The 25,742-nt window shown below is 37.2% G+C and overlaps 1 protein-coding gene across 4 annotated transcripts in view; it reads left to right on the forward strand.

Annotated features, from left to right (window-relative positions):
- Window positions 1-25,742, forward strand: part of RhoGEF3 (Rho guanine nucleotide exchange factor 3) — a 132,942-nt gene that overhangs the window by 17,884 nt on the left and 89,316 nt on the right. For 2 of the 4 annotated variants that reach the window (XM_069122812.1, XM_069122816.1), the window contains exons 3-4: window positions 22,317-22,491; window positions 23,531-23,804. In XM_069122812.1, the coding sequence (XP_068978913.1) occupies window positions 22,317-22,491; window positions 23,531-23,804 (449 nt within the window). Of the gene's footprint in view, window positions 1-3,321; window positions 3,831-7,350; window positions 8,542-22,316; window positions 22,492-23,530; window positions 23,805-25,742 lie in introns of those variants that run through there. The other 2 variants (XM_069122813.1, XM_069122815.1) reach the window with 2 other exon arrangements.

Below are 25,742 nucleotides of genomic sequence, written 5' to 3' on the forward strand. Positions count from 1 at the left end.
GCTTGAAGAAAGATTTTCATGGGATTTACAGTTTTCTGAATTTATCTGAATGCCCTTTGTACTCGCCCTTATCTCTATTTCCTGGTCTCCTCCGAAGAATATCCTTTTATCTTTTTACTTCAAAAAATGTTTCCTATCGCGATACTTCACAGGGTTTTACTCGCCAGAATGCTTTTTATGAATCGCTATGGACACATGTATATACATATATGTATCACAGTGTATGTTGTTTGTATTCTCGCGTGCGCAGTTGTACCTTAACAAAAATTCTGTACGTTATACCAGCGATAAAAGAAAATTGCACACGTTAGGTGGTTCAATTATCTCAACGATACGTGAAACCGTGTAATTTTTAATTCGGACACTTCAAACGAAATCACATCGCGATAAAGACAAAATATTTATTTGCGCGGAGATTACATTATTTCATTTTTAGTTGTCAGATTCAACAATTGGGGTTTTAAGAGCATCAAGGACGAAATTGCAGACCCTTTGCGGAGATTGTTTAATTCTGAGAACCCTATCTCATTAAGGTCATCCTTTTGGGCGTAGATTTAATTAATTCCTGTGAGTTCTTGGTTGAGGTCGCAATGAAAAATTAAATTTCAACCACTTCCTTCGAGAGAACCTTTTCTATCGTTGCACGATACAGTTGTAAACTAATTAGATTCTTCCCAATCTGTATGATACAAACGATTGATTAAACTGAACGAATGATTCGGACTTTTCGTAAAGCGTGTCATCGTTACACGCTTTACATACCAACATATGTAGTTACAAAGTTTCTTATCCGATATACATCTTTTAATTACACCGAGATAGTACCCGTCAGCATGCAGTAGTAAATTATTTCAAGTTGGCTTTTTTCGTGTACAAAATCACTATAAGACTCTTTTCTTCGCTTTTCTCATTTCCAAGATCACCCATTATCGCGAGAAACTCGCTGGCGTAAGCGTTACTTCCTTTATTGCCAGGCCACAGATTGAGTAGCACTACTAGCATCAAGTAGAATCATCCGTCCACAATTGGCCATCAGCATTCCAAGGCTAAGTTATTGATTCTGAATTGTTTAATCTTTAATTTTCTTTCAGATAACAACTAAGTCTATTAATTGCATATAAAATTTATATTACGATCTTTTAAACTATAAAATATAATTTATATCCTAAGTACGTGAATTTCAAGTATCTTCGTTGTATGTGTATCGTCATAGTTGGTAATTATTTTAATGATTTTTAACTAATATTATTATATGTACTTATTAGTTTACAAGATGTTCAGAAGGAAATATTCAAACTTCATCAAGATTGTAATCTTCAGGCTTCTTCCGGGATATCTTGTTGATGCTAAAGTTCGTCGACGCCACGTGGGTGTCAAAGTGCAAACTTCCTTCTAGTATATCTTCTAGCACGTTTAACGAGTCTTCAAAACGGAAGCTCATCCTTCTTATCTACCAATACTTGTACAATATATTCTATCTTCAATAATCGTCGAAGTTTCGTTCTTCCACCGAAACTTCGTTGTCTTCGTTAAGTTAGCATAATCAGAATTATTTTGACCTGTCTCTATCATGGGCGTACATGCTGTAAGGTATATGCAGATGCAATGTCGAAAGAGACTTCTGAATCTCTTCATAAACTTTGAAAGATAAATAATGAATTACGAAGTAAGATACAAGTTAAATACTGCACCACGTTGTGTAGAGAACAGTTGTTTCTTCGTCTCTTTTCAGTCATAAATTATCGTAAAATCTTGGCCTTCGATTCAGCGTCAGTGCTTCGAAAAGATGGTAATTTCTCAAAAATTATAAACATTTATTGCTAATACTTTATATTTTGTCCTTAAACTAGTATAAATAATTCCTTAATATAAAATGTCACACTTGAAAAGGGCGTGTCACGCATATTTGAGCTCATGCTCGGGTTTTTCTATTTGCGTCGATCGTTTTACAATTAAGAGATTCGTTCAGTCTTATCTTATGCATCGGTTCCATCTAACGAACGCAAACATCTTCCAGGGGTCGATGTAGATTCCTGGTTCGTTCGTTAGCGAGAATGCCGACTATTGGCCATTGCTAGCTTTGTAAAAGTCACTGACAAACGAGGGGATAGGAAAACGAATAAAAGATCGTATAATATGAAAGTGGAAGACTTCATCTCTCACGTTTTTTCCTGAAATCTTCCCACGAAATCGTGCATTCTATCGCAGGGCCGCTTCTTCCTTTTGGATAAGAATGTTTTCCTTTGAGCCACGTTTTTCTGAAGAAAGGTCTCTCATTTTCCACTGAACTCATTGTTGCTAGGTTGACTTCGTCTATAGAGCAGAATTAGGAACGTTTGAAAATTTTTTAATATAAGAAAAGCGATAAAAAGGCGGAATGAATTTTATCCATAAAAGATACCCCGATGACGTACTGTGGCAAAAAACTGAGGATATTTTGTTTTGCATTGACAAACCCGCAGCTAGGTAATTAATAAGTCGAATGCGGAACATATTTAAGACCTTGGATGACTGAAAGCATATTCGCCGTTTATTGCAAACAAAAGAATGTAACCCCTTCATAAAGTCGCTAGGAGATCCCGGGTTCCGCAGTAACCAGGCCATGGAAGAAAGATCAACAGAAATGCGATCAATAAAAGAGTTGGAGAACACATAAAGGAATTTGAAAAGCAATTTTCGTCCTATTTTACAGCAGAATATTACATCTTAAGTGGGACAAAGAAACGGGGCAAACAAAAATGGTAACGACAATCCTGATAGTGCTATCTAACGATCGCTGATATTCGCAATGGTGAAGATTATAGCTGGAAAAAAGCAAGTAAAATAAAGCGAAATAGTTCGCTTAAGCTGTAATTAAGTGAAGTAGAACAAAAGGGAAGAGAAAAGGTACGAGAGTTCCATGTAAAAAAGTCAAAAGCGACCGATGACAATAGATTACTAAATCAATGGGCCCGATAGTCAAGAAAGAGAGGCCGCATAGGCACCGTTATTGGGGAAACTTCGTCCATTTTTCTTGGTGGAAAAAAGACTGGCTGGTGAAGGAATAAAAAGAAAAGCTGAAAGAAAAACAGGTGGGCAGGTGAGAATCAGAAGGGGTTAAAGTAGCAAGCAACGATGTTAGAACTATCCAGTAGACGTCGACGGTCTGTATGCTCCGGCCGCGGAGGCTGCGCGGAAAAATCGATAGCCAACGCCAACCGACGGCGTCGTCGTCGACGGCGGCGACGGTAGCTGTGGTGGCGGCGGTAGTGGTAGTAGTGGTGGTGGTGGAGGTAGTGGTAGTGGTGGTGGTTGCGAGTAGCGCGATAGAGACCGATGGTGCAGTCAACGTTGGGACCGGCAGCCCAAAAGACACACGCGGACCTCACGCGTTCTCTACCCCTTCCGTCGAGCACCCCCTTCTGACACCTCTTACCCTCGAACAGTCGTACGGCCCTGGAAGAACGTGCCGCGATTCGAACTGCTTTTTTTCTTTGGGGCACGCTCCAGTCCGCAGGCAAACGAACACAGAGAAGCCGTACATCGGCTATAGTGCTCGTTTACCGGACGTGTAGTGGGTGTGTGATAGAAATGTAATGTTAGTGACGTGACGTGACACGACGTAACGCGATCCAACGCGGTATGACGTTTCTTTAGTTCTTTCGTCATCGTTGCCTGTCTCCCTGCTGCGTACGGATCGCGTGTGAGCCGACGACAAACGCAATGTTGTGACGCGTGACACAGCGCACCGGTCCGACACGGCGTTTCAATGCTCAGGGACGTTACCTCCGTTCCTTCGTATCCTCTTCTCGTGTACATCCGAGCATGGATGATAAATGTTCGAGTGAACGGTAAATGTCACCCGGGAGCCAAATTTATCGATCTGCGTACACGTATTAATGGATCAGTATGTGATAACTGTACGTTGGAAATCGGTATGGTTCTTGGAGAGAACGTTTCGCTATTCACCAGGATTCTCCATCCCCGCACCGTGTCAGAGGTTCTCGTAGAAATATGACGCTACCGCTACGCGCCTTTTTGAGGACAATGACCTCGTGCACCTTGCTTCCTTCCTAGTCTGGTCTGACTTCGTTGCTGGCTTAAGCGTTTTACTTTTTTTCCCTCGCTCCGTCTGCTTGAATAATGAACACGTCTTGAGACTTTATTTCGAAGCATTTCAGTTAGAAGATGTTAAAAGAATAATTTCATTTTTTACCGTTGTTTCGCATTCTACAAGCATTATACGCAGTCTTGTTCGCGTATCATGCGGATCTCGTTAGAAAAATTACGTATATAGCTTCTAATTCGTACCGTGACATTTACAACGAGAATTTTACGCGATATTTTCAACAACGCCACACAGTATACAACACTGAAGTCATTAGTAGCGTTCCAACTAGACCGAATGCGGTTTTTGCGGTACTTCAATTTCTATGGATATACGTATACAGCTTTATTTATAGTTCCCAATTTGTCGCATTGGAGCTAAATCTCTGTATAAACGTACACAGTGACGCGTTATCGTTGAAATAAGATCACGTTTCCTTCTTACACCATTGTTTGCCTAATTCTTAGTACCACGCATTATGTGTAAGTAAATAAAAACTACCGAGACATTTCAATTTAACTATCCCGAATGTATACTTTATTCTTGTCCCGAATATCATTATCTAAGTAATCGTCAAATTGATCATTTTCAGTCCACATTTAATTGAAAATTCTATTGTACGTTCTATCGTGATTTCCCTCTCGGGCTGCACGAGTAGTATTAATCAGTGCAGTGGCTTATAACAATGCATTCCGACATGCATAACACTGAAAAATTCTCTTTTATGTTCTCCCCTTCTTCCATCATTCTTTTACTCTGTGTCACTTCTCTGCCTCAAGAGCAATCCTCTACTCTCGTCGAGTCTACTCCAGCGTATCCCTGTGTACAGCCTAACGTAAGAATGAATGGTTAAAGACATTACGAGTTGTAAGTTCTACACAATTATTATTTTTCCATTCTTACTTAACTATTTAGCTGTAAAATGCACGAAACTTCATTGTCATTCAGTCTTATTTCGAACCGTGTACGTTTCGTTAAAATCATGCCCTCTGTCCTTGACGATTTATATAACGATCTACTTGTCATTTGCACATTTTATTTTTTTTACTTCTAATTTATTCGCAGACAGCCGTGGTGATTTTCCAACAATCCTATAACAATCTGCGCAAATTATTCCCTTTGAGTCGGCTATGAAAGGTCGACATTTGGTGTGCCGATACAAACGAGACACCTCTTTGATCACTAAATTAATTCGATAGAGTAGTGGTAATTAGCACGCAGATCTTAATTCACTTGTTATCGGTTACGTGCCCAACGAGAAGCGTCAGAATTTCAAATATTTCGAAGGCGCCCTGCGACGATTTTATTTCTATAGGTAATTTTCGCGTTAACTGTTAATTTAATGTCTCAATAATTTATTTAATTACGTCGGATGCACAATTTGAATAATTTGAAGACGACGTTGCTTCTGTATTTTATCGTCCTGTAACGCTTTCACTTTCACTTTCTTCAGAAATTTTCTTCCTCCTATACTCCATCGTGTTTTCTTCGTCTCATATTTCGCAAATTATCTTCACCACGAAAGTGGTTACGATAAATTTTTTTCATTCTTCGCATATTTTCATCATTGGTTGTCGCTTCCGGTTACGTTACGCGAATGAACTGTCTCGAATTTACGATATATCTTTCTCTTTGTTTCCTCGTGATTGGTTGGAATGTTTCGAATAGTTTGTGGTCGGATCGTGGTGTAGAGTTTCTGGTATAGCGATCGCCATGCAAAACATAGTCTTATCTATGCGACCCATATTTTGGAGAAAAAATATCGAGACGCGATAAATCGATAAAATAAATTTCATTTTGCTCACGACACAAATCCGGATATTATTCCTTGTCCGAACGGATAGTAGCTGTAAACTATCACATAAAGCTAGTTGTATAAATCATCAAGAACAGAGGGTATGATTTTAATAAAACGTGTATGTAAACTAATTTACGTTTGAAGTATATTTATAACTGGAAACTCATCTTTTTGCATCTCTTAGCGTATACTATATGTTTAGAAAACCACTTCATCGAGTTTGGTGTTCAACGTAAGTTACTCCGTCGAAGAATATCAAGTTTTAAGTTTATTTTGATCGATAACTCTTACGTATTTCCTGTATCTTCCTCGGATAAGTTGATTAACTATGCAAATTGATGAGATTTCATTTTTGTTGAAAACTCAATTTCATTTTCTTCGGTTTTTTTTTAACGTGCGCTTTTCCATCATTATAAGATACATATTAAATACATATGATGAACGACGTTGAAAGCACCATAAAAATCCCCTATTTCTGTTCCGAGCGTCCCTTTTTAATACGCTCTGTTATGATCTACAAAAAAGACACCGTGTTTTTACTGAGATTCTTCGTAATCTGTGTCTTTGTTGGTTACAGAAATAAATATATAAGGTTCCAAGGAATGACTGTTATCCTCTCGTGTTTCGTAGAGTTTAGTGGGAAACCAAGTGTTCTAATGCGAAATAATGGTGGAATTGAAAAATTGGAGCTGGAAAAACGTGACAGTCAAGAACGGGAAATTTTTCGTTGGTTTTCCTGGGGTCGATACCTTGTTATCGGAAAGCACTAGTCATTCTGATAAAACGGTATGGCGGATATCGAGATAAATTACAAAACAGCGGTGCCGTCTCGACCGGTATGATTTTCGCAAAAACATATGGCGAGGTGTTTCATATTTGTTGCAGCAATACGACACAACTTTTGTCGTAAATTCTTCGCGTCGCGAACAAAAGCATAAAGCGAATGATATCGATTTCTACGAGAAATACACCTATTTTTCCCCCTATCTTTCTTATTAAAAAAGAAAAAGAGTCCGTCGAAAGAAGCGTAATTATGCTTCATCCCGTATCAGGTGTTCGCTTAGATCTTATTATTTCCTCCTCGTCTGTCGCGTATTTTGCGCTTCTCCGTTGATACCTTCGTGTCATCGATATACAAATTTTCAATGCAAGCTACACAGGGTTAGGGAAATGTATAAATCGAGCCAGCGATTTGCCGCGAAGGGCGGCTGAAAGACGCGGAAGAAAAATGTGTGCTTGACGAAGTGGAAAAGCCTTGACGGAAAATTCACTGTCTTTTTTTAAACGGGCTCGCGTATTCACTCTCGTCTTTTCTCCTATACCCTGCAAAAGCGTTAGATTGGAACAACTTGTTTAATGACCGAGCTTTGAAAACCTCGCAGCATTTCCTGAATGTGGAAGATTATATATTTTCTCTCTTTCTGTATACGTAATATGTATATATTGCTTCTTCGAAACATTTTATTTCGTTTCAGCCGATCTTTTGACTATGAAAAAGAAATCGCAGTTCTTTTCTTTTTTTAAGGAATTTATAACTTCCGCCTTATTTGTCCTGTTACTTGAAGGTAGGGTGATTGCTGTCGACGGGACGATGCAGAAAATTGCATACTTTTCAATGTTAAGATGGATTAGCGGTCGAACATATTTTGTAAGTTGACAAGGATGTTCAGCGAGGGTATTACCAAAAGGAACATGAACAATGAAATATAAAAAGAATTCGGAAAACAAGAAAAGAGTTAAATTCGTGTAACACAAGCGTTCGTGATCCCGTGACAACGAGTGAGAGCCCCCCACAGAGCAATAAAGAGCAGCTTTTCATTTTGCACTTTTTAGGGCGCGCATTCAAAGCGGAAAAAGATTGTGTCGGACTAATCCGCGATTTCTGTGTGACGTTAAAAGAGAGCAACAATGAAAATTCGGACGACGATGTATGTTCGAGTTTAATAGAAAAATCTCGTTGCTGAGGCGTGTTTTTTGGTAACGAGGCGTTGGTCATTTTTCTGTGCCCGTACGCTGTGCGTATGTAAATGAAATTTCGTGATCAAGAGTCTTCGAGCCTCGAGTTTCAAGCGCTTAACTTCTCACGCCAACAATAAAGGTCGAGATCGATTCTCGTTAACCATCGTAGCAATAATCATTTACAATGGACGTTTTGCCGTTGATAAAGAGGATCCAGAAGAGGAGCGAGATATTTTCGAGGACGACGAAAAGAGGCATTCGTCCTTTCAACTTCTTGTACATCAGTTGCACACGTTGTTCGATAACCAATACTTCGATGACGAATTTAAAGAGACGTCGATTCTTTGCGCGTGAGTGAATCACGTTTTTCAAAATAAACACCCGTCGCTTTCACAAGAATATACATATATAAATATTTGTATGCAAATTAAATGAAAGACTGTGTTCGAAATGTGCATCGTGAAAAGAGGAAAAAATTTCAATGAAATTTTGCCATACCCATTCTTGATCAACGAAAATTGTGAAGAATGGATGGTGCGAAATACTCGTCGCGTTGTTACATTTAAGACGCGTTATCTTCGGTCTTAATGGAATTGTGTGAAATTCAGAGTCCCCGACAATACTCCAAGATTTCGAAGAAATGGACAATGTTCAAACACGGAATTGGCGAATGCGGAAAGAACGTGAAGCGTGTGAGGTAAGTTGTTCAGAAACATTCACGAACGAGTGTTAAACCTTTAAACTTTTATTTTTTTCAAAGAAAGTTGTCTCCTTTTACGATATAATGATAACAGTTGCAATTCATATTACACGTTATACACAAGTATAGAATTACAATTAGAAATTACAAATTGTAATTACAAGTTGAAATTACATTGCGACTTTTTCTATCAACGAAAACGATAACAGCGATGACCATACATCATACAATATAGGATAACTTGTTCCTATTCGTGCAGAACTCGAAATTGCGATAAATTATAAAATTGGGCGCTCGTAATTCTTCAACAACAATAACAACAATAACGATAAAGTTGTTCTAGCTAAAAGCAATTTCCTTCCAGTCAAAAAAAGGAAAGGCGGACCGCCTTGACCTCGTTCTACTTTTTTTATAACACGTTGCACACGTTGCACAGCTTCTCTGCTAGACATAGGCACCTCGGAAAGACGAATCCCCACCTTCGTTTCTTCTTTCCTCGTTCTTTGCCAAAAGCCTTGTCGACCTCTCGAGGGCGACGACCTGGTTATCTATTAACCAACGGATTTATTCCCCTTTCCACCCTTTCATTTTAGACCGGGATACTAAATGTTGTAAAAAGTGTTACTCATTCGTGGTATGAATGAATACAACTTACTTCCTTACTTCACTTTCATACTGAAGAAGCGCATTGTGTTTCTACGTTTTTATTAATGAATATTTTAACCACTAAATGCATTACATACGATCTGTATCGTAAGTAATGCTGCAATTGCAACGAATAATATATCATCGATCGCCTTTGATAAAGAAAACAAGATTAATAATTATTTATTATTTTGCTACTTTGTTTTGCTACTTATACTCGTTCTGTTTGATCTGTGGAATGTCGGATTTAGAAATCTTATTCCGAAGAATTTACCGCGCGTTGTTTGCTACAATCCTGCCCTTATTTTCGCAACGTACACGAGGTGCTTTACCAGGCTGTTGGACAATGCTACCAGCTAATAAACTTAATGACTCTATAGCCAGCGATGGTAATTATAAAGGCAACAACAATTTAGTTGGCAATAAAACGTAGGACGAGAACAAAAGCAACACAACAAACGATTTATTTTCCGAAATTGTTTACGTCCGGCAAACTGTGTTTTCCTCTGTTATTCTGTATTTATCACGATCGAATTTGCGTGTTGCACCGTGAAAACGTGTTTTTATCAAGCAACGCGAAGTATTAGGACAAACATCGCGCACCCGGGAAACAAATACTTATCCCTGTGGCTTTACTTGCTCATCTTTCGTTTGGTAAACACGTTTCCATCGTTGGACAATCGTGTTCGCGATACAGTGTTAAATAATTTACACGATCAAACCCAGGGTAAGAGTCAAAATACCTAAATTTACCAGTTATTCCTTGTGCGATGTATGCACGTTAAATTCCTTGAGTCTTTAATACTTTTATCACAAGGCTAAGTGATGCATACGAACACGAGCTTCCATTATAAACGATCTACGACAGGAAAAGCTGTTTGCAGATAACGTGAATCGATTTGATCTACAATTGTATCGCGATAATTGAGAGAAGATGCAGATACTACTAGATAATTTTGCATAGTAGTCATTACACACGATTATTATTATGCATCTCGAACATCTGATCCAAATAATGGAAGGATTATTCGTATTTGTACATAGTATTAGAATGTCAGTGCAGTGTATGTTAATTAAAATCAATAAAGCGCCGTGCAATAATGTTGAATTTTATGGAAAGTCTGTGCTAAACTAGCTTTCGAAGGAACTTGATACATGAATAGCAACTATTATCATGTAAATATTCGTGAAGTTAGTCGTTCTAGGTCTTCTGCAGAAAATTATAAGCCGTACCATTTTGCAAGGCTACGCTGTGTCTCATTATTTCTATGCGTCATTAAATTCGTCTAGTTCGCCCGTGTATAAAACTTTTCTTAGTAATATTTTCATTCGTCTAATTAAAAATAACGATATGTAATTTAAATAGTCATATTCAATGCCGTAAAAGAATTTTAACGTTTGATACACGAATTTTATGAAACTTTTCCGGGTGACGCTTTGTTACACTATAATTAAATTCAAAGTTAATGACGTAAAACTCGATATATGTATAAAACTCTCCGTTTCATAATTCTAGCCTTTGAAGTACGTTTTACATTTTCAGTCTTCTCTATTTGAACATGATATACATTTAAGGTATGTGTCAGTTTCAAAAGTCATGGGTTAGTTTCTCGTATCTATCACGAAGAAAAGTCACGAAACAAGTCTAATTAAGAATCGCATTAAAACATTACGAAAGCAACTATATTACTTATAATAACTTCAGCGATATCTTGTTATGTTTAGAACGTGCTGTATTAAACAAGGCAAGCTTTTACCAATTTAATCCAAAACCGTCAACGAAGAGATTATGTTGTAGTACCTGCATCGTCTACTCGTGATAGTCGTTCATTCACGATATAACTTGTGTTTTACATAAATTTATACAACAGCCCGAAGCAAAGTAAAAGTTTTCACGCATAAATGTATTTATGATCGTTAACTTAATTCCGATATAACGCATCCATAATTATCGAACGTTTAACAGGGTGTATTTTAGAGAGATTTTATTGTACTTTTAGTTAATTAGCTTCGGGTACAATGACCAGACTATCAACCGAGAGCTAGAAATATTTTTGTGCTGCCAATCAGGTTAATAACGTTTCGTTCGACTGGCGTAGCGCGGGCAAGAATCGTGCACACAAACGTATCTGACTCACGTGTGTACACGTACACGTCTATGAGTAATCTCATTAAAGGAACCAATTGTTTCCAACTCATATTCAAAGTTGCATTCAAGCGTGTAGACTAGAGCGCACCATAGTTTTCCGTTTTACACGTCAATTCCTTCCACTTTCCACGAAAATGAATGGGAGGATGTCAACGACGTTGGGAAAACAAAATTATCGTCGTTGGACGATGCTTCCTGGGTGAGTAGAAAGCCGGTTTTTAAGCTTCTCTTTCAATTCCGCGGGTTACTATCCCTTACCTTTTTCCTTTGAAAAATTCTAGAGACGCCGTTATTGTGGTGTACGTTTACAATATACGCTGTAGAATGAATGAAGTACTTACTCCTTTCAACACTGATAATGATTTTGGTCGCTTATAAATATTGCATACTTCGTACTGAAATATAATCTATCTAAAAAAAAGAAAAAAAAAGGAAAAAGTAGGAAAGGACATTAAAACTTGAGGAGTGTCGTATTCCTTTTGAATTGTGTGCCATAGTGATCATTCTTATTCTTTCGCTTTTGCGAATTGCAAGGATGTATAATTCGTTCATTCTAAGAGAGATTCTGCTTTTTCGATTTAACGATTCAACCGCTGCGCTACCGCAAATTGTTTCTTTTCGATGTCAGAATGCTTCTCATCAAAGGAGATCAACAATATTTTATTTATATTCGGATTACCTGTCAACAATTTTTTTGAACCATTACAATTTCCAACGATTATATTAAAGCATTATATGAACCATCGATATATTTATCGTTAAATGGCCGTATTACAATATTATAACATCGTTCCGTGTATTTATTACTTTCGTCTGGCTGTGTGACATTGAGACATTAACGAGTTCTAAGAAATTCTTTCGTCACTCGTATTTATAGATTTATGATAGTTAATTTTGCATTTAATATCTTCCTTGACCGTTAAATAATATAATCGGCGCATTTGAATGGAATTATACTAAAAGTGATATAAATCAAAGTAATTCTATCGGTAATGCAGTGAATGTTAAACGTTAACGTCGTTTCACTTAGGTACTCGACGATTATGCGCATAAACGTTTGACTAGGAGAATATCACCTTTAGCAAGTATTCCTTATAAGTCCAGACATAACCAATTTCAATTATACTGGGTAATCTTCGCCGCCGCGAGTCTCAAGTTACCGCGAACAGTGCAAACTTGTAGACAAAGCTCGCAACATAGGATCGTCATACTACTACGTGTCGTTCCGTGAAGGTGTATTGTAGAACATAGAATTATGAAACTTCCCTTCCCACTTTCACTCGTTGAATGAATTGAATGTTCGCCTTTGTCCTTTCTTCTTCGATGTAGTTTTTCCGTGTGAAACAGGCGTGAAACGTGCTATTTGCATTCATTTAATATCGCCGTTTTGTGTTTATTACTTTTTGTATTCTCGAGCTTTATGGAAACGGCCGGTTCTTTGGAAACATTAAAGCACATTTCCTATAATTGCGTAAAAACTTGTGCTCTTTGTCCCCATAATGCATTTAAATAGAATCGCATCATTAATTCCGTAATTTTACATTTATTTCGTGTTTCCATTAAATTTCCGACTAGTAATGAGGTCACGCGGTACTTATAATAAAAATTGCGTTGGATACCGATGAAAGAACCGTCCATTATGATTTCACCAGATCGATGGAATCTAGATATCACGCGATCATACAAACTTTTATAAATTTCGCTATTAATATTCGTCTTTCTCTTTTAACGTGAAAATATTATTTTTTATAGAAATATAAGACTAAGATGCAATACTGTAGTTGCTTATATACGTTCATATATTTTTAGAGCTGTTAAGAGCTGTCTATAAACGCTTGCATTCTCGGCATCTCTGAGCTTTTCTCATTTTGAATGCCTCGCGAGCTTCGACGTTCATATAATTACATGCACGACGTGTACGTATTACGACAGAAACAATTTTCTTCCGCGATTACTTGCAATAATTTCGGTACTCATTATCTTCGCCTAGAGCTTTACGTTGCATGCTGAATATAACACCTATACTTAGTATCAAATAATCGTATGCAGTGGTAAGCAAAACTCGCTCCTAGCGGTACACGTTTGTGGAATACTAAAGAGGATTCGCTTATTAATTCTCAAAAGAATTTGACCGTTATTCCAGTCAGTTAGATTTTACTTTTGTTTTAAATATTAAGCTTTGAACGCTTAATCACTTAACAAATAAATTTTTCAGACAAAATTTAGTCTTAATGTTCAGTTTGATTATTACAATTCCCACAAGTTTGATTAAAATCTCTTCATAAAATTCATTCTAATTTTATACCGAAAGTTGTTACGTAATAAGAAAATAACGAACCTTCGGAAGCTTGTGAATGACTTACAAAAATATAACGTTCCGTCAGATCCCATAATGCATGGTTTTCTCTAAATATATTCTTCAAGAGGGAGAGTGGCAGCGTGGTAGGTACGTGGTAATTTTGTTTTTATTTTTAATTTCATTTATAAAGCGTCAAACGACCTGCCAATTCCCGGTTTAACGAAGCTAAACTTATGACAGCATCGCGATAGGAGAGGGGGTGCAGAGAAGAAATGTACGACGCGACGAAGAAAATTGATTTACGATATCCCGATAGTGCCGATGGGCTCTCATATCGGATATTGCACGACACGATGTTCAGGGATAAAAAGCCCTGTTGCTGGTTACGAACGGAAACATAAGGAACATTAGATATCGATAATGTCTACGTATCTGTACGACTCAATTTAATCTTTCGTCTTGATGACATCATTTACTATCGTACGTAATTTCATTTACGTCCCCCTTTGCGCTATCTAATTTGGAAACTTAATAGCGGTTGGTTGTTTTCTTGAGTTTTGACTACATTGTTTCGTATCCCACATGAAATACCACGCCTTCCATTGAAACTTTCGTTTCAATCGTTTCCATCTCTTTTCTCTTCTTCTTTAATCTATCGCTATGGCAAGCATACAGATTGTTTCTCATCCCAACAGAAGTTTACGAATCTTATAACCTTTCTGTTATTTCTTGGTAGAACATCTGAAAGTTTAAAATTTTCCCTATTTTCTTCCCTAGATCCTTTCATTGATTCCAATTTTATCAATATACGAACACGGGATACTACCATGGAAGATTTTGCAAGTGGACGTACTATCTGAGAAACGCAATGGCACGAATGTAACGAGTCGTTCGACTGCAACAGAGATGTACCAATGTTGAAAGTTTCGGAACACATTTACAGTACTCGGCTGGCATACGTTTAGTCAGCGATATGGCGGTTTCGGTTCCTCTCACAAGTTCTATCAACAATTCGATGACATTACAAACTTCTGTTGCATCTCATTTGAAGTCATGCGGAACGAGAGTTATTGCAAAATTTAAAAGCGTCTCTCTCTATTCGAAATATTCCTCCTCTGTGTCTGTATACCGTATAAGTCAGTTTAATATCTGCCGCCCATTATCAGACATTTAAAAACTGTGTCGACGCCAGAAAGGAAAATAAATTTTTCCTCGGCGTAGCATTTAAATTGAAACAATAAATTGTTCCATATTGTATTGAAATGACGCAATTCATGATGAAATGTTCGTTCCTTATCGAAACTTTTTAACGATAAAGTGAGATCTGATAAATTCGTGACAACGCTATTGGACATATTAACCTGGCTAAAATGTGCAATTTCATTACTACATACTGTTTGTTAATTTTCCAATAAAATAAAGAAAACACGTTAAAATCAAATTTCTGTCTTGAGTCCATATAATATTCGTTTCATAATGCTTCATGATAAATCGTTCTTTTGCACTGCAAAGTTTAATAAATTTCTCATTCCTTGTCAATATTTTTAACAATAAACCGATTTTATAAATTTGTAACATTATTATTGGACATGTCACTTAAATATATTATTTCATTATTCTATGTTTAACAACTAATTACCTAATGAAATAAACGAAACACATTTAGATCAAATCTTCCTCTAACCGCATAATATATATCTACTAGAGTAATTCCGCAATAGTTAATAACTAGCTTCAGGCAAGGTATCCAGTTGGTAACTAGCTCTTAACCGTATATCTTCTTATAAGTCCGCATAAGTTTCCTATAAAGTCTCCGCTTGGGGTATCAGTTTCCCGCAGGTGTCGTCGAAGGCACCAGGGAAACTAAATCGACGTGCACAAAGTTCACGGTAGATATCACCAGCTAAAACAACTGCGTACATACGAGCCGTCCATTTTAAGCTTGTTCGTTTGTATCTCGACAGCTCGTACTCGCTTGCAAATGGTTCTCGCATCGAGCGATACATTGGGATGCTAACAGCGCGGTTCGCCGCTGTCACCGAGAAACCTATCCCGCGAAACGTGCTAATCCATACATGATACGATATACTCTTCCTTAAATTATATTCGATAGGTTGCCTTAAACATATCAGAGTATCAATCCATTTTCCCAAATTTATCGTCATGCGTATCATCCAGACAAAGCAACGTCTGCATAGTTTTATATTATGTAATAAAAAAAAAAAAAAAAATATCGTGATCTTGACGTCTTGACAGCACAGGCATGAAATCTATTACACTATTGGATATATTACACACATACGCAATTGGAATTCATTTTCGCACGTGATTATATCGCCAAGATTTTTCATTTACACGAAACTACGCAACAAAAGAACTATCACATTTATTGGCGTTACCTTGGCAACGTAATTTAATACAGTGATTTTCTAGTCTACGAACGAACGAGACGCAATGCTTCTTTGGATATAACTGCTAGGAAGAAAGACGAAATCGAACGAACGACGTTTCACGGTGCGATACGATAAAATGTATTTTATCTCCTTTAACGGAAATGCTTTGATCTATTCGTCAAGAATCGTCATTATTTTAGATTATCGCCATAGGTTCTTCGCGATTTTTCTTACAGAAGAAAGAAAAGTATGTGGAATTTGCAAACGTTCTAAACTTGATTTTATATCTAATTTCTTGGCTCGAATACTCTGGTATGCATCTTTTCTAGAATAATTGAAAATCTACTCCTGCGGCTTTTCCGTGGTTGTCGAAGTGCTTCCGCTTCTTCCTCTTCCTTCTCTGCCTCACTCCTTCAAGCATCGAAAATGCGAATTATGTATGCATCCTATCCTCAACGCTGATACTCGGCGCATCGTAGAAAGACCTATGTCATCTACGTACATGTGACATAATGTAACATCAGTAGAATTCCACATCAAAGACATTGTCACAATATTCTGTGTAATAAAATAAATGAAACTTCGCTAGATTTCGCATTTAATTTTGATAATTTTACTCTCCCGATGGTCCTTGTACTTTAAATCTTGTGCTCATATACACGTCAAACGTACAATTTCGTGTGGTAGACAATGAGCAAGTTATAATAGTCGAAGACAATGATCGAAATAGCCAATATACGATTGTTCGGAAGGACTTGATTGAAAAATGCCAGGTCGATACCATTCGTTCGACTATAAACCGTCCAATATTATGGCCGATACAAAGTTTTATGGTTTACTGTGCATTCCATAGGGAAATCATCCGGGAAATTACACAACGGAATTTCAGCCAACTTTGAGCGGCTATCAGCATGATCTCGCATAGAGGATTTGTCGGGTTACGTGATTAATTAATCTCTCAGACGTTAGAAGAAGGATTACCAAGATCGATCATTAATATTATCTATATCCTGTCGTACATACATTTGTCGTGCGCAACCATTTCTACCGATAGGTCGTTACGATAGATTACAAATTTAGACTTAACAAATTGTTTAAACTTGGTGACGACATTTAAATACCAGTCTGGTAAATAACAGTCTGCATAAACTAACGAACACTATATTCTATATGATATCTTTATTATATCATCGTTACATAACACAAATGGCATTCATTGTTTGATCGTGTACAGCTTGTTATGCAACTCGTAATTACGTAATTTACCATAAAGGAGTATTCGCTACCCTCGTGCGAATTCGTTGAACGATATTCAACGATAAAATGATACAGAGGGTGTAGAGAAAATTTGCATGGAGCTCCGAAGAGTCGGGTACAATATCGTGACCCTCGAAAATCCGGCGTAATTCGATGACGTCCGGAGCTTTAAGAGCTTTGGAGCGGACAATCCCTCGTCTTCACTAGCATTTTCCTTTCTTCGGCGTCCAGGTAACCACGCGATGTTGACTTAACGCCGTCCCCGTTGTATTTATCTGACTACGAACACGAGTGCCAGCGGATAATGCCAACATTGTGTATTCACGTGGAATATTGCTCACATTTATACGCGACCGTGGTTCGTTCTCACGTATGCAAACTGCGAATACACGCGGATGCGCGTCTGCTTGTATCGTGTCGTGCCATCTGAAAGTCTTGAAGAGTCTCACTTCGTACTCGCTGAGACGATATTCTTTGCGGATCATCCAGAGGGAAATATCCAACGCGAGCGAACTGCTCGTTGGAATAATAACCACCGACACGACAGGCGCAAAGGAGAGCGATTAAACGTTCTATAGATTTTAATCAGGAGAAACAAGTTGTTCCCGTGAATTTTTTAGCGCGAAAAAATTCTCTTTAAAATTCTCGCGTATTTACAAATTTTCTATGCGTCCTTTAGCACCATCGAGGCTTGCATTTAGCACAACACGAGTATGTACGTACTCTTAAAATATTTGTCATGCGCATGTGTGTGCATGTTTACTTGTAAAGTGTACTTAAGTCCTGGTGACGGCTACCTTTCCAAATAAAATTCGATTTTGGCCCGATGAAAACTTCTAACTCAACGACTGAAGGATAGAATAATTCTATTTACTTGCTTATTAATTGATGAATAATTTTATACTTATATTGCACGTTATACCACTTTTTTCTTTTTTTCTTAGGTATAGACTGTTGGATAATTGAAAATAAAATCACCCATCCTATATTCTACCTAACAAAACTAAAAAAACTGCATACAGTTTTGAATTTTCGTTTGCTCTATTATCTGCACGTGCCTTGGAAATAACAGGTGCATATAAATTGCCATTTGATTGTTAGTAACACCAATATCGCAGTTAACTGTTCGAAAAAGGACGGGAAAAAGAGCTATGAATTTGTTCAATATAGATGCAACACATTGATTCGCAGTAGCTATATGAACAATACGTAGAGACAAAATTGCAAAATTTAGCAGCAGTACGAAACAGTTGTAACCTCTACGACAAAAATGTTATAACATCGGTCGTAATTTAACTTTGTCGACAATAAAACGTTGCTTCTTTTCAACCTTATGAGTTTTCGCGAGCCTTTCTATTTACTACACAATTACAGCCCCTGTAGTACTGTACTTTGCTTTACAGCTGAGTCGAATGGAATGGTATTTATAGGCTCTTCGGCCAGGAAGAGATTACACATCTCGAGTCTCCAGACACTTTTACATTCGTTAAACATTTTAAAATAATTTTACATGGACGATAAAAGATATGAATGACGTAGGGATTTAATTTACCATAGGTATGAATATAAATGACATAAATGTTTAAATGTTAGAAACAGTATATATTGTATATTCATTAGTATCGAAAATGTGGCCTTTGTTGTGTCTATTGCAATATATGTAATAGTTATGCCTATCTCAATTTAACTTGATTTCTATTAATATTTGTAGAAGAGCAGTTTAGCGTTTCTGCTTTGTGAATATGGCAGCATGATGACCATGAAACCGCACCGTCACTAGATAGACTTGTCTGTAAATAAAATGAGTTCCATTTCCGATTAACGCAATTTTAATGGTATTTCAGACTCGACAGCATCATTCAATTCTACATTTGCATATTTCATTCCAAATACATACTTCGTACTTTCAAAAGTCCAACATTTAATTAAATGATTCGCTTATCGCTCCTCAATGTATCGATGTATTTAATATAATTTTGATCGTAAAATATTTGAGTATAATATTGTTTTCACATTTAAAACTCTATCAAATTCCTTTAATAGTGGAATAAATAATTTTCAAACATATTTTCACCTTTTTGTCTGTGTAAATTTGGATTTACAAAGTGAGAATAGTATAGCAAGCCACGATAATAAGAACTATTGCAGACTTTGCTACTATTTCCTTTCTTTTTTTATCATAACCATAAATCTTGATCAGAGGACTTGGAGCTCCTGTTTGGATCGTGTAGTTTTCGTTCTGAAAGACTGTGGTGCGTGCCACTCGTAAATTCCAATCAGAATTTGCAATTTATGGAGTGGCTTAACCGAACACGAACACGTTTTGGGAATCTAACTGAGAAACGCAGAAATCTCGTTTTTACCACGATAATCACTACGCAATTTGTGTTTATCGATTTAATTGTTCGTGACATCCTGTTTGTTTCAATCCTTTCATTGTATGAACGAACATATTTTCTATAAAAATTATTTACAGTGCTTGATTACTCGGTTGTTATTTTTAACAATTCATTGCTAGAATTATTTTTGCGCAGTTTATGCGCATGAAAGGTCAGAGTATGAAAATGTCGAAAAAGTAATTTTCATAGAAAAATATCCAAAACTCAATTAATATGTAATATAGGGAACAATATTGTGTCTTGATGCATTTTAATTCAGCTATTATCCTCGAAATTTATATGAAGTATGCAATTTCGCTATCAAAGACGTCCTCCTTCATCAACAATATACATTAGAATGCAAAATATAAAGCGCGGAGAAAGTGATTAATTTGACTATCAAACCCTATAATTCGTGCTTGTTTTATTTAGGTTACATAATATAATATTATTATAATATGCCAATGTCAGTATTGAAACTAAAACAAGTACGCAAGTATCTCGCGAAAGAAATTCAAAAGTGGAAGGGAGGGATGATTTTTTGAAAAGTAGAATTATCGAAATCTTTCTGAATCTTTGAATCCCTGAATCTTTCATTCTTGTGCTTTATTCACACTCTCGAAATCTTTACCTTGCATGCGGATGTGTATTCGTTTCTAAATAAACAAGTCGGATTTTCTTTTATATTATTTCACGAATAATTTGCCTTTGATGTAAAATATATAAATATATATTTGGTAAATATTTGATAAGAGGAGGAAATATTGATCCCTATGAAATATTGCTCGACAGGATAGAAAATATTTCGTAATATTTATCTGTGTATAAATTCTGCTTTATCGAATTTTTGACGTACACCATTGACACTACATATGACGAAGGAATAAACTAACACTGCGGTATCTAAGGGATTATAAAAAGTTGCACATTCAATTTTTGTGCATTATAAATATTTTGAAATTTAGTATTTTAATTAAAAGTCTGAATTTGAATTGCACTTTGATTGTCCCTTTAAATAAATTGTTCGCTTTAAATTTGACGATACTGGTAAGAATTGTAAAATAATACACATACAGATGCATGGATGTTGAATAAAATAGCGTACACGTTAAAGTTTAATTATACACTTGATGGATGTGTAATAATGGTTTCGTAATTCATATACACCATACTTATACGGAATACTATTTTCACATACTTCACGTGAATTTCCGTTAATTGAATTTTCATAAAAAACTAGTTTCAGATTTAAATTGCGTTTTTCATCGACATACTACTTTCATAACAGACTACAAATTGTGTGCCGAAAAGTTCCATCGATATCTCACCTTATAATGAGACTAATTATTACTTTAAACTATATCGGAGATAGTTTTTTAATATTAAAAAGCAACATTAAATGTTCTTCAATTAAGAAGAAAAAGTACATGGATTTTTAAATTCCTTTCTTTTTAATTAATTGACGCCAGTAATAAAAATCAGTTATAGCGTTTTGTGGAAATTTGTCGTTTAAAAAAACTGGCAGTAATTTTTAATTTAAGTGCACGCGCAAATAAATTAATTAACCGATGGTTTTGTGGAATAGAATGTTCAGGGAAGCTTACAAATAAAAATAAAAGATTCATGGCTCTTTGTATTCAATGTAAAACCGTTTCAATTGAAAGGACAAAAAGGGACGTTTAAAGAGACGATACAGCGATGAAACGATGCCGCAAGTTTTTAACAGTGTAGCAGAGAAAGAAAAAAGCACATTTTTGGTCCTATTTGCCAAGACTTTTTCACTAGTTCTGCTTCAAAGAGGTATAAAAGTATGGCGGGCACAGTGTCAGTAGTAAATTCTTTTCCTGATCCGACACGAGCCCCGAGAGAAGAATTTACAGACCAATAATTGCGATCCAGTACCTTTGCAGGGTAAACATTATAGAAAGACAATGTTTTAGTAATCGTTCTTTATTGAAAATTATTTTCTGCGCTTAATACCAACTTGCTATTGTAGTCACTTGATTATTCCGTATGCTTTGACCTAAATCAAGTTAATAAAGAACTTTTACAACTGTAGCCACATTTCAACACATTGATGCAACGTATACAAGCATACGTAATGTTTATTTTAATAATGTATTTAGTTTCTTATGACAATAAAGAAACAATCTACGTTCTTCGCATATGCAAGTAATTGCAGTATTCTTCCTGAACGTATTGTACGAATTTCATACATTTATATACAAGAAGCGTGTAAACATTGTTGTTTTTTTGCTGGTTTGAAAAATAACGCAAAAAAGGATTTACGAAGAACTTTGGCTCTCAGGTACAGAATTAGCGTGGCATATGAATCTTAAAAAAAAAAGTTACGTAAATTCGAGATTAACTGTATTTCGACGTTACGAGAGATAGAAAAATAGAGACATTTGACAACGGAATTTATCCTCTATCGGATCAAGGATATCAAAGCAGATTAATGAATTGTTTCAGCCCTCTGGTTCTTGCTACGCCCTCTCTATTCGACGATTCAGTGAATTTTCGTGCTTCCCATGAACTGTTGCGACAATCATGCGAGAATTCTATACTGTATACCGTTAGCAGGATGCATTTTCAAGCGTCAGATTTTTTCGAGTGGAATATTATAGGAACCTTCTTTGTACTGATTGCAGGATGCTGGAACAACAGGATTCCACTTGCATCGGCTAAAATGAATCGTAGGGAGGACCCGCTGTTGCGGCAGCATCGCAATCGCTTGCTGCAATTAGCGGAGGTGACAAACATCAAGCCTGGCCGTGGCAGCGGGAAAAGACGAGGCCAAAGACAGTCACATGGTTTTGGACCCAGGTCAGTTCGCAAAACTGTAGTTATGATAGTAGGTGTATATTGCACGCACGTCCAATGTATTAACGTTGCGTCCACCTGTACGTAAAAGCCAAAGAACAAGCTGTGAATGTACCAATTTTTTATGCTTAGCTAACTGCTAGCGAAGACTAAATCGTGCAACGACGGTGACAAAGTTAATTTGACCCTAATCGAAGATTAAAATATAGAAGTACAGATAATCGAAGAATTTATTTTAAAAGTCGACACATAGCTGTGACATCTGGTTAGAAATCGAAAATTATCTTTTTTATATCAGACCATTACATTTTTGTCTTTGATATTTCCTGATCTTCTTTTTGAACCGAACACATTAGAGGATAAAAGAATGTATAGCAGTACCGACCGTAGAAAGAAACATTTTCAAGGTATCGAATATTTTTCCTCGTCTCGTTCATATATTCGCAATAGATCTCAGGCCGGTCTGCTGCCGACATTTTTATTACCATCCGACCGTTTCCTTCCTACTCTTTTCACTCCTCCCCCTTTTTTCTGTTCCTTTTTAATCGTTTTTGACGTATTATGATGAGCAAAAGTAGAAATCTCAAACAAAAATATCAGAGAAAAGTAAACTATCCGCGGCTTTCAGTGGGCTTGCATAATTAACCCTTTTAAGCCGACATTACGCGTGTCGACGTGCACGACATTGCATTCATCGTGCATTTCACTGATCCGCCTTCTGCCCCTTTTTTGTTTCTCCCTTTCCTTTGTTCCCTCCACGTTGTTTCTACCCTTTCACGTTCGTGCCCACCCTTTCTCCACGTCCCTTGACAAAATTCCTTTCACGCGAAAAGAATCTCAACACCCCTGAGACAAGACTTTTCCTGCGGGAGAATAGCAAGCTTCGTAGCCTCCATAAATATTAACATTCTACGATTCACATTATGGGGTCGAACGAGCACCTGATCTTTTGACTTGCGAATAAACAAGATGTAGACGAATACGATGATATCGCGACGCGAGAATTGGCGGAAAGGGGAAACGGTTTTTCGGACTGTTTCAGCAATGGCGGACCGAGCACTGGTGGCCGCGTCACCCTCCAGGATATCGTTAGAAGCGATCCTGGATACACGCCAAACATCGAGCATTTAGTTTTCCCGGAGCGTAAGAGCAGCAATCCGAATTTAGCTAAAACCGGCGATGAATCCCCGCCGAACAAATCCAAGTCGAACGCAACTAATACGGGAAGGTCCAGACTCGCGGAAGTGTTCTCCAGGCATTACTCGAGGGGCTCCTCGCAGGATTCTTCCGTCACATCCAGGAAGAATCACTTAAACGTAAGTATTCGATAATTCTGTTCTTCATAAAAATTTAATCCATTTGAGACCTGTAACTATAAGACGATACATACGCGAGAACCGACATTTCGAGGTTCTCTCGAAACCAATATTACTTCTTAATTTTTCACGACGTTCTCTGCTCCACGTATACTCTATTTATTTGTTGCATACTTCCTCTGCGCCAACTTACATCTCCAATTGTATTTCCAATGTTGTTTGATAATAGCAACACGGTTTCCTTCTCACGACACAGCCAGTGCGTTACCGCTTTCAAATAGGTTAATCATAATTCACGTTTATTAGGAAGTTTGTTGAGCTTTTTGGTTGGAACCGATCAAATGCATCGAATTCCAAAGATACAGATACTCAGACAAGGCGAAGTTTCGTCGTAGGAATACGATAAATTCATTCACAGCGGTTAAATTATCGACTCGGCCTAGATATTCCAGACGATTTCTATCCTGTTTCGAGACGCGCGGTCGTTTCAATTTTCCAGGTTAGGTAAACAACCGAAATTGCCGAAAGAAATCCAACGCGTGCGCGTAATAAAATACACCGCGGTGACGTCGATTTCCTCGTATTTCTTATCAACGGCACCAATTCCGATCGGTGGCGATGAAATAGGAAAAGGATAAGCCACGATTAATTGGCGAGAATCTAATCGACACAGCGTTTCTAAGCGATAGGTTCACTGGTTCGCTTCGTCCCCTCTCGATTCTCGGTGGATCGCCAAGTGAAGACGGGTTTCTTCGGCGTAACACACAACGAAAATAAAAATACTTTCATCGAAGGAGTTGCGTAGCCAGTCTCTCGCACCTCGTCCGTATTTGGAAGTAGAAACAGCGGCAACCTATGTTGCGCGTAACCGTGAGTTTATAAACTATAGTTCATCTCGTGTTGCGACGCGCCGCCGCTCGTCACTACGGCTTCCAGAATTCCTTTATGTAATCTCGACAAACATGCGTATGACTTTCAAGCCGACATATCGGCCGCGTCCAAAGATATTCATCATTTTTCCTTTTAATGTTAGAAACTCAGCCGAATAAAAGAAATCGTACTGACACGAATTTTGTTTTATGGTGAAGCTTACAAAATTGTTTTATAACCCTTCTATTTACTCAGAAGCCTTTTTTTGTGGTAAATTCTCTGAAATGGTTTCATGATCCTTCTATTTATCAAGATTCGTAGATGTCACTGGAAACAAAAGGTTAAGTTGTAACATTTAGAAATAACAGAGGTAGTAAAATGGGAAAAATGTTCTTTGTAAAATGCGTGTAATAAAGCGGAGTAATAACGTTTAACTTTTGTTCTTTTTAAGTAGATAAAAACATGATAATTATGGAATTAGATAAAGAGCTACTGTGAAGCTACGAAACGTATAACAAGTATATCATATGAAATAAATAAATTAGTTGTAAAAGGAGAAGAGTTATGTATAGTCTTATTCTGATAAAAAATTAACGTCCTTCTTGTTAAAAGCACCAGTCACGAAACTAGTCATGTTCGGTGGATGGAATTTGAATAATGCGACAGGAAGGCACGAATGCAATTAGCGAAGCTGCATAAAGATGGACGATAAACCTTCTCCTCTCGATATTCCACGAAATCTTAAGAAATTCTATGGCGATTTCCTCGAAGCGATTATCGAATCCCCAATTCCCCTGTCGAAAAATGTGAATTCTCTATCGACCGGGAATGCTATAGCTTGTCGTTCATCGAAAGATACGGACAAAACGAATTGAAAAAAAGAGATAAAAAGGAGACAGTGAATAGACGAGACCAATGAGAAACCTCCGAGCGACGGCCTATACTGAATCGATTAGCTTCCCCGTCGAAGGAATAATTGCAAAAGCTAAAGAAAAGAAGTCAAATACGTTCCTATTTATTCTAACCGCATCCAAGTGGCCGCATTAAGGGAACATCGTTTACAGTGTC

The sequence above is a fragment of the Bombus flavifrons genome, chromosome 11, assembly GCF_040668555.2.
Source record: "Bombus flavifrons isolate JBK064 chromosome 11, iyBomFlav1_principal, whole genome shotgun sequence".
Lineage (NCBI taxonomy): Eukaryota > Metazoa > Arthropoda > Insecta > Hymenoptera > Apidae > Bombus > Bombus flavifrons.